Raw genomic sequence first — 16337 nt, forward strand, 5'->3', positions numbered from 1 at the left:
AAAATTTATTAATGCGATTAATCGTGATTAACTATGGACAATCAAGTGATTAATCATGATTAAATATTTTAATCGATTAACAGCTCTATTATTTGTTACTGAATTTTATTGGTAAGTGGTTTTGTGGCCATAAAAGGAAGGAATGCTCAAATCACCTTTGAGGAAAATCCAAAGAATTAATTGCATTTAAATCTTTAATTTCTTTTTATTGACACATATTAATCTGAATTTACTTAATTACTTCCCCTTTTAACCTCTGAGCCTTATCTTGGCCTAGTTTAAAACAAAACTTGATTACAGTGAATTTGTGGAGGTGGGGGAAATGTCTGGAATGGCATATGTTGCAGGTCATTAGCCCCTTGGCACAAGCCACAGGCAGTAGTTGACAGAAGTGGCTGTCATGAGGAAGGAGAGGCTCACAACCATGCAGAGAGAAGAATGGGAGGGAGGAGCATGTATGTGTGTGTATCATTAGAGGAGAGTGAAAGCAGCACAGATTAACTGCAGAAGGAAAGCCAGACTCGTTTTTCTCGTTTCTGCATATCTCAAGAAGGTGGGACGTGCTCGTGTAAACAGATAAGCTCAGTGCTCATACAACCCAGCACAAGGATTGGTCTCTGTGCCCTGGATTTAAACACTCAAAGCATACTAAAAGGTACAGTGATGTATCCAGATTCTATGTGTTAACTCTGTGCAAACAGTGTGTGTGTGTATATACTGTATGTGTGTGTTTGAACGAGGGTTAGAGAGGAACATACACCTGTCATATGAAGGACAGCTTGTGTAAGTAATGTGTTGCTCAGAGGAGACTTTTGAAGCAGCTTCACTTCATCTTGATACATTAGAATATTTCATAATTGCATCAAGGGATTTGTCTGTGCAAAATGTAATTTATGAAATAGTCTATGCAGTATTCACTGCTTCAACAGTATGTGGGAAGAGGAGGAATGAAAGAAAAAAGATGAGGAAAAGAGATGCCAAGGCTACTATGTGTTTGCATATAGCACAAACCTGTGCCGAACTCTTACATTCAGCTGGTGCAGTTTCTTTATTAAGTTTTGGTAGTGGTGTCAACTGCATACCATTCACCTGAGGACAGTGGTTTTTCCTGTCGAGTGCATCTGTCACGCACGTACAAGCGTGAATACTCAGCATTCTTACAATCAGCTGGTGGAATGTGACAATATTGAACTCTTGTTCGTCATGTTTGACGATGGAGTCAAGATGAGTTTGTTTTGATCAAAGTTTATCCAAGACTTTCACATTACATATCTAGACTAGTCCAGTTAGAAAAGTAAAAAACATTTAAGAAGCAAGGTGTGATTCCCATTAAGTAATAATGAGATATGTGTACTGGGAAATACCGGTAGACATTTGCTTACTATAGTACCTGAGCATTATCCCCTATTGCAGTGGTTCCCAACATATTTTCCTTGTATCTATGAAAAGCTGAGCCCACCTTCCCAACCCTAAAAAAATCACAAATCCACGAACAAAATCCTCCTGAACAAAGTGATTCAGTGTATTAAATGAATCTCTCTTTTATTAAATCAGCTTTCTTTAATGAATATAACTAGTCAGTTTCGTCAACATAAATAAAGTGATGATGCCATGACGGATTCGCCAAGCGAATGCAGATACATATTATGATCAACGACTTAATTCATTTACTATATTGGATGAGAGCCAAAATAGATACTTTGTTATTGTGCTAGACCTGCTTCCCTTTGTGTGCGTCAAGCGGGAGAGCAAATAGGTTTTTGACTGCAGTGAAAATGTTTTTGAAAGGCTAAATGCCAACAACTGGGCTGCACGGTGGTGCTGTGGTTAGCACTGCCGCCTCATATCAGGAGGGTTGCGCGGCTTGGGGCCTTTCTGTGTGGAGTTTGCATGTGTTAGCGTGGGTTTTCTCCGGGTTCCCACAGTCCAAAGACATGCAGGTTATGTTAATTGTTGACTCTAAATTGCCCGTAGGTGTGAATGGTTGTCTGTCTTTATGTGTCAGCCCTGTGAAAGTCTGGCGACCTGTCCAGGGTGTAACCCGCCTTCGCCCAATGTCAGCCGCAACCCTTAATAGGATAAGCGGTTACAGATAATGAATGAATAAATGCCAACAAATATGGATTGAAGCGGAATATGTCGTTAGATTTTGCTACTAAGTAGCAAAAAAATATATCTTTTTAAATCATTTTATATACAGACTATTGTATAAATTATCCAGTAAGTGTGTTATTATGATTTTAGTTATTCTTGAGCAAATCTAATTTTGACAAACTCAGCAGACAAATCCTGGCGCACCCCCTGGGATCTTTGCCGTCCCCGGACCCCAGGTTGGGAACCACTGCCCTATTGTATGTTTATGCCTGATTTGACTCTGTCTACATCCACACACAACAGATGTCTGCACCACCGCCTGCGGTGTCCCCTAGAAAGCATTCAGGTGTCCGGGTCATGATACTTAAGGGACAGCAGCTTCCTCCTGGTGGCCTGCCCATCTACACCGATCGTGGCAAAGGTTCAGTATATTCATCTGCCTAATGTGTGCATATGTGTGAGCATGTGCAGTTGCCAAAAATATGTATTTTCATTCTCTGCACATGTTATCCTGCAGGCTCGTGTTTTTGTATATATGTCCAAGTTTGCTCTAATGGTTTTGTTCTTCCTCTGCTCAGAGAATGGAGCCAGTGGGGCGTCAAATCATACACCTCTAGTGAATGCAGAGAGAGAAGTGGTATGTACTTGCATATATGATTTTGATATAAATATTTTATACATGTATACGGGCAAAAGGGTTGGCCTGTAAAACCTTAATAATTTTAGACTTTTAGTTGACTTTTCTGTGTTTACTGACATCGAACCACGAACTACTAGCAGCCCTACGATGACCATATTAAAACAAGAGTTAGAAAAATAATCCATTTTAATAAAAAGAGATAAGATTACATGAGCCAGCAGTGTTACAGTGTTCTGATAAAAACTTCCCCATATCAGAAAGCAAATATTTAATGTTTTTTATCCTATTCCACACCTTCTCACATATTATTTAATACACGTGTCTTCCTGTCTGTTGTTGCAAACATACTTATATTGTAACAAACATATATTGTATATTGCTAAAGAACTTAAAAAGTTATCATATTATTATATTCTAAGTTGATGAAATGTTTCAGAGTTAAACAATTTCCTTTGATTTCCCTTATAGCCAATGAGAGCATTTAAATAACAAACATTGCGAGACAACTGAAGGAAAATGGGCTATTTATTATGAAATTATTTTATTATTGAATGTGATTGGTAGGTGGTTGTGTGGCCATAAAGGGAAGGAATGTTCAAATAAAATAACTAGTTACCAATTCCCCTTCCTTTTTGTATTCAAATCTTTAAATCTAAAAAAGAGAATATTTGTTTTATTTTTAAACTTTAGCAAGAGTCTGTCACAGATATGAAAGAGGGGATTTGATTCAGTCCTGAGTAAGTTTAGGTTGGTCAGGCCCACATCATCAGCTGAGCTCGCTAATGTGACCAATAGTTACAATCCACTGTAATCTAGGAATACAGCCCAAGTAAGAACTGCCCGGTAAAGGTTAATGTTCATTTTGGTTGTTAAGGTAGAGAGAGGTATCAATTACTTCATGATAATATTTGAGGCATTAGTTTATTGTATTGGATTACATTTGATAAGATATTCATATGGCTTTAGTGCTCCACAAGGTCGACAAAATAACAACACCTTAGAAGATCGCACATGAGTCAATGCCTCTTTCATACACTCTCAAATATTTAACAATATAAGCATTAGAAATATACCTATTGCAGGGCACAGGATTGCATACAGTAGGTTGTTTGACTTCACTAATAACTTAAAATAAATTACCAGTGATATGAACTGTTAACTTATTAAAACACTTTCTGTAAGTCGTTCTGGTAAATGGCTAAAACATACAGTGATTTTCTTCAGGAGATGATGAACCACTGCTTTGACGACGTCGAGCGATTCATGATGCGCTTGCAGCAGACAGCTGAGGCCCAGACTGTCCTCAACCAGAGGAAGAAGAAGGGAAGCAGAAAGAGCAAGAAGAAGGATCAAGATGGTGAGAGTTGTTCTTCAAACACCTATCAACTAACTACTGTAGTCATAGTTTAACTACCATGGTCAAAAACTGTTTGCACAATCAAGCCTGACAGAGTCTTCTAACAGACCTAAATAGCAATACTTACAGTAGTCAGATGATACTGTATGCTTCGTGTAGATCAGCTGGTGGGAGAGGAGGACTGAAAAGTTGGAGGTGTTTGGCAGGAGACTGGTGAATGCATGGCCTCTGGTAGGGCTGCAGAAGAAGACTAGAGGCAGGAAACTAGAGACAGACAAAGGCTAAATATTGGCACACTGGAAGCAGGTCAACAGGAAGGTTGCTAAAAAATCCTTCAGATAATTGATCATTTTGAAACGTCTTGCCTATAGTAAGCATGGACAAGAAACCTTACAAATAAATTATTGAAGCTGGGACCAACTGAAACTACAGTGTGTATATATATATATACTGTATATATACTGTAGTTTACTGTAGTTACTATTACTACTAATACTGTAGTTAGTAGTTTTATTTTCAGTGGTATGAATATTCATACCAGCCATTCTCAATATCCTGCTTGAGAATAAATAAATAAATAAGTTACCTTAAGGGCATTTTCATAATTGCCAATACATGTGAATGGGAGTTTGAGTGTTTGTGTCGAGAGTGTATCTGTCTTCGCCCTGTGTTGTCCTGGCAACATGACCAGGGTGTTTCCCAGGTATCTGGCCAGTGTGTGCTAGGATGGGTGTGACCTTTGATAAGACCAAAGGCAATGAACATATGCATTAATTATTAATAATGAAATAGAAGATTGTTATTAGTCACTATCACTGGGTTTGTTTTGTGGGAGTACTTGCTGGAACAAGCTAGAATAAGCACTCCACACTCAAGGTGGTCTATATGATGTCCAGAGCATTAATATAGCAGCAAACAACTGTTTACTATGTAAAGATATAGGGGAGTAATGTCTACCTGAGCAGAGAATGAAGTCTCCCTCTGTGTTCGTTGTAATCTGACTTGCTCCTTGCTTTGTTGATATAACCAGGCCAGCCGCGCATGCTTTTAGTGCATGTTAGTGCCTGTGAGCGTGCCCCACTGGCTATCGCCACTCTGCACTCCACTCATACGGCGGTTACAGCTGATAACATCGTCCCGACCCATAAAGGCGTTAAGGAAGCATAGCATCCACCCTCTGATTCCCCCCCTCCCTCCCCGGGTTAACACTGTTGCCATTGCCTTCACTGTTAGCGCTGTTAGCACTGTTCGCTACGAGCCGCCTGCTCAGCTCTCGCCATGTTGCGGAGGCAATAGATATGCTCCCAATCTCGCATTTAGCACCTTTAAAGACTTTTAAGATTTTACTGTAGTGTTTCTGTTATTCTTTTTTATTATTCTATTATATAAAAGTGTTAAAAATGCTATTAAACTTGCATTTGGCAGCTTGCAAATTGTTCTAGATAATTAAAAAAGACTTAACAAATGATACTGACACCAACACATATCAAGTTCAAATCAGTGCATGTATTATAACAACAGGGATCGTGCTGGATTTATGTGTCTGTGTTTCATACAGTATGTGTCCTATCAAGGACCAGTGTGTAACGATGAGGGGAGATATATTGGCAGAAATATAATATAATATTAATAAGTATGTTTTCTTTAGTGTATAATCACTTAAAAATAAGAGTTGTGTTTTCGTTACCTTAGCATGAGCCGTTTATATCTACATAGAGAGCAGGTCCTCTCCACGGAGTCCTCCATGTTGCATCGCCATGTTTCTACAGTAGCCCAGAACAGACAAACCAAACTCTGTTAACGTTTCCTGCTTGGGCTGGAGTCGATAAAGTTACTTGCTCTCGTCGCCGCTGCTCTCTCTCTCTCTTGCTTCACCACTCACTTCCCACGTACACACACACACACTCTATTCTTACAACAACTGGCTCTAGAGAGGGCCATTCACGTTTTCCTACACACAATCCTACACGCTTTGGCACACAGGAGAAGATGTAATCTGCGACTTCACCGCTAGATACCGCCAGATCCTACACACTGTTCCTTTAAGTTGTAGCTGTGATTGTACTCTTCTGTGTGCAGATCATTTGCTGACCTTGAAAGCTTGCCCTCCCTCAGAGGACGAGTTTGTGGACATCTTTCAGAAAATCAAGTTCTCCTTCGGTCTGATGGTGAGATTAGATTAGTCGTGATTGAGCATTGACTATCTCTGGAAATGTACAAGTAAATTTTGATAACTTCACTGCAAATGAAAATGCAATTGACCCAATTTCCTGGTTTATTTAGGACCGTCTCAAGTCATCCATCACACAGCCTGATGCACCAGAGCTGCTGCATCCCATCTTTGTGCCTCTTAGACTGGTGAGTCTCTCTAATGTTTGGTTCATCTCTCTCTCTCTCTGTGATACTGACTGTAGCAACCCTCTCTTTCACAGATGGAGAAAACCACTGGAGGGCCAGCGTTAGGAGCATCGGTGGTCAGTCCTGCTATGACCAGTGGTGCAGTTTCACTGCTCCAGGAGCATCTGACTGAAGAGGAAAAGGAGCTGTGGACTTCATTAGGGCCCAACTGGATTTCACCCTGGTCTGTGTGTTATGCATATGCGTGTGTGTGTGTAAATCTTGGTTTGAGAGTGTTGCTCTAACAAGATCCTCTTGCCGTCTTTCCCAGTTCGCACCTGAGTGTGTCTGTTCCTCCATACACACCTGTCTTCCTGGATGGGTGGCAGCCTGAGGCCTATGACTCAACTGGACAGCGTTTTGAAGATCCCATTGAGTCGCAGCACAAACAAGATGCTCTCAAGGAAAGTAGGGAGGCGCGAACTCTGCAGGACCAAGCTCGACAGACAGCGGAGGGCCCTGGGGAAGGCACTGATGAAGTGTAAGTCTGTAGGCATTGAAAAAGGTTTTACAAGGCATAATTGTGTTTTTATAGCAGGAGTGACAATGCAGGCACAATAAATTCCTAATGGCTGCAATTAACAGCCAATAAAACAAGTCCGGTGGTTATAAACTCATGTCTTTTTACATCTTGCATATCTTACATCTCACATTTCTATTTCAGAGACGGAAATGGGCTCCCAGCAGAGGATGAGAGACATTACTGCTGCACTTATGACTTTGTCGCTAGAAACAGCAGTGAACTCTCTGTGCTACAAGGAGAAATACTAGAGGTACACATCCATAATTATAATTAGTGACCCACCTGTAAAAGATGTAGATGTATTCTTCACAAGACTCAACTGATCTTTCTTTAGGTTATCGAGTCAAATAAGAGATGGTGGAAGTGTCGGAATCGCTTTGAACAGATAGGATTTGTCCCCTCTAATATCCTGGAGCCTCTGTCTGCTCTGAATAACACTCAGAGAGACAGCCTAGTGGCACGCAGAGAGTCAAAGGTACACACACGACACACACTTACTGTACAGATAGATTTTTGCTGCTGTTTGTGTCAGTGCCTCAAATATTGCACACACTGTGGCGTTTTGTCTCATGCCATCCGTTCCTACTTTTCCACAACAGAAGATGCCCCTTTCCCCTCAGTCAAAGTACTTCTCATATGCCGCATCAAGCCCAGTTGGGAGTCCCACCGCTATGAGCCCAACGCGACCACAGAGCATGGTTTTCCCATCTACTGCAATGCAGGGAGATGACAGTGACCGAGGTAACATGCACATATACATGTTGAATATCAGCAATGGCACAAACATAAGAGGGGCTTGTTAGAATATCAAGTTCAAAAATATATTGGATCCCAGGAGCTTCTTGTTCTTTCAGCATATAACAGCAGTAGCAGTAAGAACTGTTTCTAATCTGTCAATAAAGTGCTGCTAAAGTCCTGTCTCCAGCAGACAGACAGCTTTTTATTTTAAAGAGGACATATTATGCTTATTTTCAGGTGTATACTTGTATTTAAGGTTTCTATTAGAACATGTTTACATGCTTTAATGTTCAAAAAACACTTTACTCATACTTCTCATACTGGCTGTGCTGCAGCACCTCTGCTTGGTCAGCTGGCCTACTCTGTTGTGATTGGTCAACTGAACCAAACCCTTTCGGATTCTGCTCCAGCTCCGCTCTAACTAGCTTTGTTTGAGGACGTGCCAAACTAGCAGTTATGCAAATGTGTTACTTGGTGACATCACCACGTTACGGAAGAAAAGGCGGGATTTCAAGCGAGGTGTTTCAGGCAGTTCAGGAGCAGTGTTTCTGTGGGGGAGAGTTACTCTCTTTGGAGTGGACTTTGGGCTTTGTAGCTTTGCAGACCTTTTACATGCACAAAAAACTATATAACACACTAAAGGAAAGGGAAAAAGCACAAAAGGATAAAAGGTCCCCATTAAGATGCTTCTTCTAGCCTTTTGTTGCATCCATTTCTAAGAGGAAGAAGCTGGGTGCCATGCTTCCACTGCTGGTACCCTATATCCTGTGTAGCTCCATGGTAATGGAAACATAGTTATGAATATTACATTATATTTCTGCTAATAGATCCCCTGAAATGTTACACACCGTTCCTTTAAACATCTCAGCCCTACAAAACACTGGGATAATGTTGATACAGATAACTGACCCTGGAGGTTGAGCACTAATCTTGAATTGGAGAAATGTGGCACTTTGACTTAGAATAATGTTTTTTGTGTGTATTATATTTGCAGTCCTGATAGTGAATGACGAGCTTCTTCAGCGGATAGCTGGGAAAAGAGAGTCACTCCGTCCGCGGACAATGCCCCGTGCAGCTGACACTACTCCCCTGAACTACCACTCGCCGTCTACGGAGGTGGCAGCCTGGCTCACCGCCAAGGGCTTCAGTCAGCAGTGAGTGTGCACTGTTGGAGGAAACTCCAGCTCAGACAAGACTAGTTTGTAGAACATATTATTAGTTCATTTATAGTCACATCTTGTTCTCAAGATCCACCAGGAATATCAAATGATATCAAAGGAATATCACATCCAACATGTCCTAAATGAATCTACGCATTTCTATCACTAATGATATTATTAACCACATCATGCTGAAATAGTTTTAATCTAATGAGCGGAATTCTACTAAATGAAATTGATCCAGGAACATCATTGAACATACTGTACCAGGAAATGTAAAATAAGAGGTGGACGAGCACAGCCTTGGCTTCACTAGGCTGTATGGGGGTTGCTTATTGGACATTTGGGTGCTGTGGACTTGAAGAACAATGAAGGAAATGAAATCAAAGTAGTCTCCACAGTTTGTTGCATTATACATAAAGCTTTCAAAGGCACACTCCTTCATTTATTACACAATAGCACCCCTAAATGTCAAATGTCTTCCCCGCCAATGTTAATGTATTGCAATTGTGACCTGAGGTCAGTTGGAGCTGAACATAAACAGTCACTTAGGAGGATATTTTGGACATTTAGGGGAACTATTACAGCAAGAAGAAGAGAAGATAAGCTTACATTTTCTTTAGATTGTTCCAGTTTAAACAACTGGATTCTTCTATCTGACAAAGATACTTTTATCCAGGTTATAGGTGATCTCTCTGAAGGTGAACAGACACTAACACTGATTTTGTTGCTCCTTCGTCCGCTGTTAGGACGGTTCAGAGTCTGGGCATTTTAAATGGAGCACAGCTGTTTTCCCTGAATAAGGAGGAGCTCCGCGAGGTATCATCAGAGGAAGGTACAAGAGTCTACAGCCAAATTATGGTGCAGAAGGCCCTTCTCGAGGTTTGTCCAGTATTTATTTGGGTGTACTGTGTGTGTTTATGCATGGTTTGTTTGCTCAGCCTTGACTTATGCACAGACTTCGTAATTTTAACTGTTACTGCCACATTGACAACAGACGATTTACCAAAACCATGAAATGCATATTTGTTCCTACAGACCTCATAGCCAGTCGCAGTGGGTAGATTTTACAGTTGTTAATTACTAGAGAGCCTTCTTGTTCTTGGGTGTCTTCAGAAATGGGTTTTAATTTGATCTTCAATGCAAAGACATTTGTTTAAAATGTGACCAAATAGGACTAGAATTTAAAAAAAAAAAAAAATTTTAATTTTGCATATGTCATTTGCAAATGCCAGTTTCAGATTATTGGATTAAAACACTTTTTCTTCAGTCTTTTGAAGTTTGCCCCCCCAAAAACAAAGTTTTCTTAATATTTCTGTGTTAAATCACATTTTATCTTGTGTCCTCCTCAGGATGTGCACAAATCTACAGAACTAGAGACGGCAATGAAGAAGCAAAAACTGAAGCTTGACCTGAAATCTGAGTGATGTAATGTGACAGAGCTCTCAAACTTCCACTGATACAGATGTGGTATCAAAGATCAATGGAGATAAATGTATAGTACATATACAGCTGGATGCACAGAGTGATATTGCAGATGGATTTTGATATTTAAATCATACATGCTGTTATATATACATGCTACAGATTCATCAACAAAAGCAAATTGTGTTAAAAGTAAAGCTCACTCACTAATACTCTGATTGACATTGGGACTATTTGGGATTTTTACATGTTTTTTAAGACAAAGGGGCTTTAAACTTCGAATTCTCGAGTTTTACTTATACTATTCTTACCATTTGGTAACATTATATTTTTTTACAATTTGAATATTGCTAGGCCATATGCATAGACTGTTTATAAGAAGTGGACGTAGTCACCGTGACGTCACCCATTGGTTTGTGAACTGCTGTTTTGAAGCCTTGAGTTTTGGCCGTCACCATCTTGGTTATTTGCAACCAGAAGTGACACGAGAGGGTGGAGCCAAGTACAACCGAATGCTAAATAAGACATTTTAGTCGAGCAAAGGGTTATAATTTACTTTCATGAACTGAAAACAGACTGTGAAAGGGTTAAAGTTGTAAGTCGAAAAAACAGACAACTTCCAGATCGAACAACGCTGTAGTAGCGACCTGTCAATCACAAGGTAGCCACGGCCTAAAGCATCCCCTGCTTTATGGTCTATTTGACTCTAAATGGGACCATAATTTACTAAATGAACATCATGCTGTATTGAAGAAGACTTGAAACTAGTGACTGAGACCATAAACTCATGTTTACAATGTTTACTGAGGTAATAAATTAAGTGAGAAGTAGCGTCATTTCCTCATAGACTTCTACACAATCAGACTTCTTTTTGCAAACAGAGGAGTCGCCCCCTGCTGGCTGTTAGAAAGAATGCAAGTTTAAAACACTTCTGCATTGGCTTCAGACCCGGAGTTGCCTACTGGCCATATCTTTAAAATGCAATATAATAAATGTAATCACATACTAATTATTAGATTGATAGGTTAACAACAATGGATTGAAACTCCATTTTAGAGCTATAAAAACAAAAGAAAAGTGCTTTCGGTTAAAGTATTTATGACTTTAAAGAACAGTCAGATGTTTTTATTGATTCAGAGTTTTTATTGCTTGCACATCAATCTGTGCACTTAAGACAATGTCGCTTGTTGTAGCCAGATGCTGTTTTAGACCAAATACACATTCAACTGATACACAATCAACACACTATTTCCGTCCTGACATGACATAATGTACAACACAGTAACATAAGGGATACTGTGAATATATTGGCTTGAATGAAACTTAAATTATGTGTATTTTTTTATGATATCTATGAGTTTACTGCAACCTTTCTTTCCATATTCTGTTATATGATCAAAACATAAAAACTATTTGAAGAATTCTAGATAAGTCATTTCATAATATATTAATAATGTAATATTGTGCGCAACAGACTGAACTAGATTTTTCAACTGTATGAAGAATTAAGAAAGTGACACTGAAGATGTCAACATACATCAAATCTGAATCATTAAGTGTTCAATAATAGCAGGCGGAGGTAAATCATCACCATCACGTTACTTTGGTACATTTTTGCACTGACAGCACAAGCACATTTTACAAATAACATTCACCAGAGGTCAAATGTTCTAGTGTAAACAGGGATTATTTGATTTCCTGACAAAGTTTTGCACTTGAAACTATTCACCCTCTTATTTCATTTCTTTCTTCTTTTAAACAGAGGTAGGAGGATCATTCAACAATTTACACAAATTTACAATTTCAGTCAAGTAGAATAATTACACTTAAAGTATTTGAGGATATAGTTCAAGTAAAGACTTGACTAAAAAGGTTATTAGTGTGCGTATTACTCCCAAAACAACACTATTGTTAAACAACCAAGAATGTATACACCATTTTACTTATTACTTCACAGCAAGGCTTTGTTAAAATGTCATTTAATTGTTTTATGTTGCCAAAAATGGGATATCAGTCTCTTGAAAATTAGTGATTTCTTTTCTCACTGTGATGAAAAACTTAATGCAATATTTTGTGAATCTATTTGCCAGCTGGAGCTGTGCGTGATCATCATACAGCAGAGCAGCGACAGGGGATGAAAGTCAGCTCTTACATTTTTACCATACGGGCAATGAGTCAAATCAAATTAGAGCTGACTTTGTCTTTATTACTTGGTAATACTTGCATTTTTTATTTAATTGTTTTTGTTATTTTTAATATAGATTGTTGATGTTAGGCCTGCTTTGAGCCACATACAATGTATTACAGCTGTAAATCAGTCACTGAGCCACTAACAATTTCTGTATTTGTCATTCACCTTTAATTAATACACTATGGCTCGACACTGCACCTCAATGTTTCACACATACTGATAAAATACTGTATCTATTCGATTACTCACCCTGAGACCAAAGCTAAACTTCTCCTGTTATGGCCGTTCAATGAAAGATGTAACAGCTATATGTGTGCAGTTGCTAAGGTAGCTTGATTTATTGGGGGAAAAAACCTGAAATCTTTGTGACTCTAAGTGCACTTACTGAGGTAAATTATTTGATAGGAACCCTGAATACGACTTATCTTTTTCAATCACTGTGGTCAAAAGAGACAGACCTTTGAGCAGCAGGAGAAGAGATAGCATTACTGATTCTCACTGCCTCCGGCTCTCAGCATCTTCACACCTCACAGGTGATGGTCTGGTCACAGCAGTCCCAGTTCAGGAGCTCCTTTTTCTGAAACCACAGCTGGATCTCCCTCTGTGCCATCTCCAGTGAATCACTGGCATGAACCACGTTCCTTTAAATGACCAACACACGCCATTATTTTACCTCCAATCACATGCAATATGTGGAAGATGGTGGCGTCATGAGATTGTTGTTTAAACGTACTGTACACATGATATCATGTTACCTGCTGACATGATAGCTGAAATCTCCTCTGACTGTGCCTGCCTGGGCCTCCGCTGGGTTAGTATGTCCCACCATGGTACGTGTCGTCTGGACTATCTTGTGCCCTTCCCACACCTAAACAAATAAAACAACACACGTGTGCACACAAAAACATGATATTCAAGACTTGCACAGATTTGTAGCAGGTCTACCTCTTAAATACTGTGTATACAAAGTGTACAAGATTTTCTAGCAATCATTTTTTAAAGACACACCTCTCATGTCCATCAACCTGCAAAGGTAGAAATAATCAAAAAAGAAGCAGAAATACTGTAAAATACAGAAGTATCCCTCACCATGACAACAACAGGCCCTGAGGTCATGTACTCCAGCAGCCTGGGATAGAAGGGCTTAGTCCTCAGTTGGGAGTAGTGCTGAGCCAGGAGGTCATCAGGCACCTTCACAACAGAGACAGAAGTTAAACAGAGAACGTGCACATTACAGAAACATTTCAGACTTCTTCTTTATACCTGCAACATTTTCAGGCCGACCAGCTTGAAGCCACGCTGCTCGAACCGCTGAATTATTTGTCCTACAAGACGACGTTGAACTCCATCTGGCTTTACAGCAATAAGAGTCCGCTCCCTTACATCTGGAACAGCTGGTGGGACAGACAAAGAGAAATAGACTAAGTCACCCAACTCAATATAAAAACACTCTGTTAGAAGTAGGGTTGTAACAGCATGAGATTTTTACTTATGATAAATGTTGCAGAAAATATCACAGTTTCACAGCATCACGGTATACAGTATCACACTATTATTATTATTAGTAGTATTAGTACTGGTAGTATCCGTTACAATGACCCTTAACAGAATGAGAACAGATTATAATAAACAGATTTATAAACCCAATAAAAAATAGCATGTAACTATATAACTAAAGCATGTTAGTTTACATGTTAGCCCCACTATAGCATGTTAAATTAACATCAGCTGGGAGCTTCTAAAATAATGTCCTATGATTATTAACAATTAACATATACTGTAGACAGCCAGACTACTTCTGTCTACATCTTTAACTCACACACTGAATCACTTGTATGTCAGTTTTTTCAATACCATAGATAAGCAAAAGTACAAGATATGATAACTGTCAACTTTCATATTATGTATACCTTGATACCGGTATACTGTTACAACCTTAGTTAGAAGTAAACTTAAAGTCTATTATTAAAAATCTTACTTTTTGTCATCAAAAATATAGTTAAAATATGAATTATGCTAAATGGCTCATTTAAAATAAAATATCAGTATTGATTACTGTGCAAGCATTGCTAATGCTGCAGCTGGTAAAGGGATAATTCAGCTACTTTATATACTGCTGGTTAGCCTAATCTTTAAAAATAAATCAGAATTTATTAGTTGATTTATATTTTGTATTAACAATCAGAATCTGCAAAGTAACTAACTAAAGCTGACAAATAAATAAACAATAATTATAGTGGAGTAAAAAAAATGCAATGCCTCCAAAATGTAGTAGAAGTATACAGAAACATTAAAGTAAAGCACTGTAAAAGTACCTCAAAATGTACTTAAGTACAGTACTTAGTTACACTCCACCACTGAGCCTTACTGTACATATTGCCAATATTTGTAACCTACAGGGAAGAAGACAAATATTGACTCAATTTGTCCCACATGCAGGGGAACATCCACTATACACACACATAGGTTTGCAAACACAGATGAACTCTGTGAGCAGAATGAAAACAGACATATCGTGAGATATTGTTTGTATTTAGATTGTTTGGTGTGCACAGAACAGCTCTGCAGCAGCCAGTATAGGAACTAATGAATGACTGCATGCGACCACTAGATACACATGTGACCCTCCACTGGAGGAACTCGGTCTACAGACATTTATCTTTCAGACTGTCTGTGGCAGTGAAGTAGGACAACTCGTTCACAAGCTGGATGGAAGTTTCCTTCTGTCGTAGCCTACTTTACGCATACTGCGCACAGGTTTTGGCCCAATTACGCACAGCGCAGGTCATGGTATCTCCAGCATCTCCCGTGTCTGTAACCTAGTTCCAGTTCATGACCCCAGGAGTTTGGCAAGCATATTTGTTTTTGCAAACGCCCCCTTTAAGTTTGGAACAAATGAACGTTAGGTATAAAGTCTCTTTGACTCGGTGCCAATAATGTTTAACATTAAATTTAAAGAAATACACATGCATGCCATCATCACATCTTCAAAACAGAGACTCCTATGGTCAATAGGTCAAATTCAGAATTAAACAATAAGTCCTGGAAGAGTGCCATTTAGTCCTTTGTGAAAAGAAAAAAAAAGTCAAGTGCGTAAAAGACCAAAAGAAATGTCCAAAAGTAAAATCTTACTGAGCAGTTGATATAAATTAAGTCACTTACTTGATTTGCTCCTGTGCCCAGCAGCTCCTCCATGTCCACCCAGCAGCTTGATGGGAAACCCAGCTGACAGCAGACTTTTAGTGGTTCCTTGATGCCCTGAATAAAATGGTTGGAGAATTCTCCTAAAAATGCAACGCTGCAACATGACCATGTTTTGACGTGTGTTGTGTTGTGTCTGCCTCTAGAGAGAGAAGTCAACCCTCCTCAATCACAACTCAAGAGTCATCCCTCCTCTCTGCCAACCTCCTGCTCACACCACATGGTTAACTCCAGTGATGTCAGATGTGGGTCTGTTGCTGTATCTCTTATTTCTGCAAATAAATAAATAAATTCCAGCATTGACCAAGAATTCAGAAATTCATTAGATTTAACAAACACATTGATTCTGCACTTCAGTTTCTACAACTAGAGCTATGAGAACATTAAAGTTTTACAGCATATAAAAAAAAAGTAAACTTCAGTTTAACCACATTTTCATGAAGTTGGTGGACTTGCAAGAAACAAACAAAAAAAGATAAAAATTTGATGCGCCAGAGGCATTTTGGACCTTTTTTAAGCTCCAAAACTGATGGATCCTACACTTCCCATAATGCAACTCAATAGTGTCTTCATTAAACACTCCAAGCTCAAAACACACTGTTTGTGAAGCA

At 39.1% G+C, this 16337-nt stretch overlaps 2 protein-coding genes and 1 long non-coding RNA gene across 3 annotated transcripts; 1 reads left to right on the plus strand and 2 right to left on the minus strand.

Annotated features, from left to right (window-relative positions):
* Positions 1-418: 418 nt before the first annotated feature.
* On the plus strand, positions 419-11867 carry eps8l1a (EPS8 signaling adaptor L1a). The gene is made up of 14 exons (XM_074655754.1): positions 419-655; positions 2398-2515; positions 2673-2731; positions 3959-4091; positions 6171-6259; positions 6375-6449; positions 6524-6672; positions 6760-6969; positions 7153-7261; positions 7346-7486; positions 7611-7752; positions 8744-8903; positions 9659-9791; positions 10262-11867. The coding sequence occupies exons 2-14, from the start codon at positions 2398-2400 to the stop codon at positions 10334-10336; spliced, it is 1593 nt and encodes a 530-aa protein (XP_074511855.1). The 5' UTR covers positions 419-655; the 3' UTR covers positions 10337-11867.
* LOC141780492 (uncharacterized) lies at positions 2906-6935 on the minus strand. The gene is made up of 4 exons (XR_012596672.1): positions 6795-6935; positions 5779-5854; positions 4219-4355; positions 2906-4031 (listed from the first exon to the last, which is right to left on the minus strand). It is a non-coding gene; the product is annotated as an uncharacterized LOC141780492 (long non-coding RNA).
* Positions 11868-12574: 707 nt separating the features above from the next.
* LOC141780491 (nucleoside diphosphate kinase-like) lies at positions 12575-15920 on the minus strand. The gene is made up of 5 exons (XM_074655755.1): positions 15688-15920; positions 13789-13919; positions 13615-13716; positions 13281-13393; positions 12575-13166 (listed from the first exon to the last, which is right to left on the minus strand). Exons 1-5 carry the CDS (start codon positions 15836-15838, stop codon positions 13046-13048), a joined length of 618 nt encoding a protein of 205 aa, XP_074511856.1. The 5' UTR covers positions 15839-15920; the 3' UTR covers positions 12575-13045.
* Positions 15921-16337: the final 417 nt, after the last annotated feature.

This window comes from Sebastes fasciatus, chromosome 13, assembly GCF_043250625.1.
Source record: "Sebastes fasciatus isolate fSebFas1 chromosome 13, fSebFas1.pri, whole genome shotgun sequence".
NCBI classification, from domain to species: domain Eukaryota; kingdom Metazoa; phylum Chordata; class Actinopteri; order Perciformes; family Sebastidae; genus Sebastes; species Sebastes fasciatus.

Coding starts and splice junctions, on each gene's coding strand:
- LOC141780491 (XM_074655755.1), bottom strand. CDS start 15,838: ATGGTCATGTTGCAGCGTTGCATTTTTAGGAGAATTCTCCAACCATTT. Junction 13,717..13,788: donor TCGGCCTGAAAATGTTGCAG/GTATAAAGAAGA, acceptor TCTGTTGTGAAG/GTGCCTGATGACCTCCTGGC. Junction 13,394..13,614: donor CAGGGCCTGTTGTTGTCATG/GTGAGGGATACT, acceptor TTATTTGTTTAG/GTGTGGGAAGGGCACAAGAT.
- eps8l1a (XM_074655754.1), top strand. CDS start 2,398: ATGTCTGCACCACCGCCTGCGGTGTCCCCTAGAAAGCATTCAGGTGTC. Junction 4,092..6,170: donor CAAGAAGAAGGATCAAGATG/GTGAGAGTTGTT, acceptor TTCTGTGTGCAG/ATCATTTGCTGACCTTGAAA. Junction 7,262..7,345: donor TACAAGGAGAAATACTAGAG/GTACACATCCAT, acceptor ATCTTTCTTTAG/GTTATCGAGTCAAATAAGAG.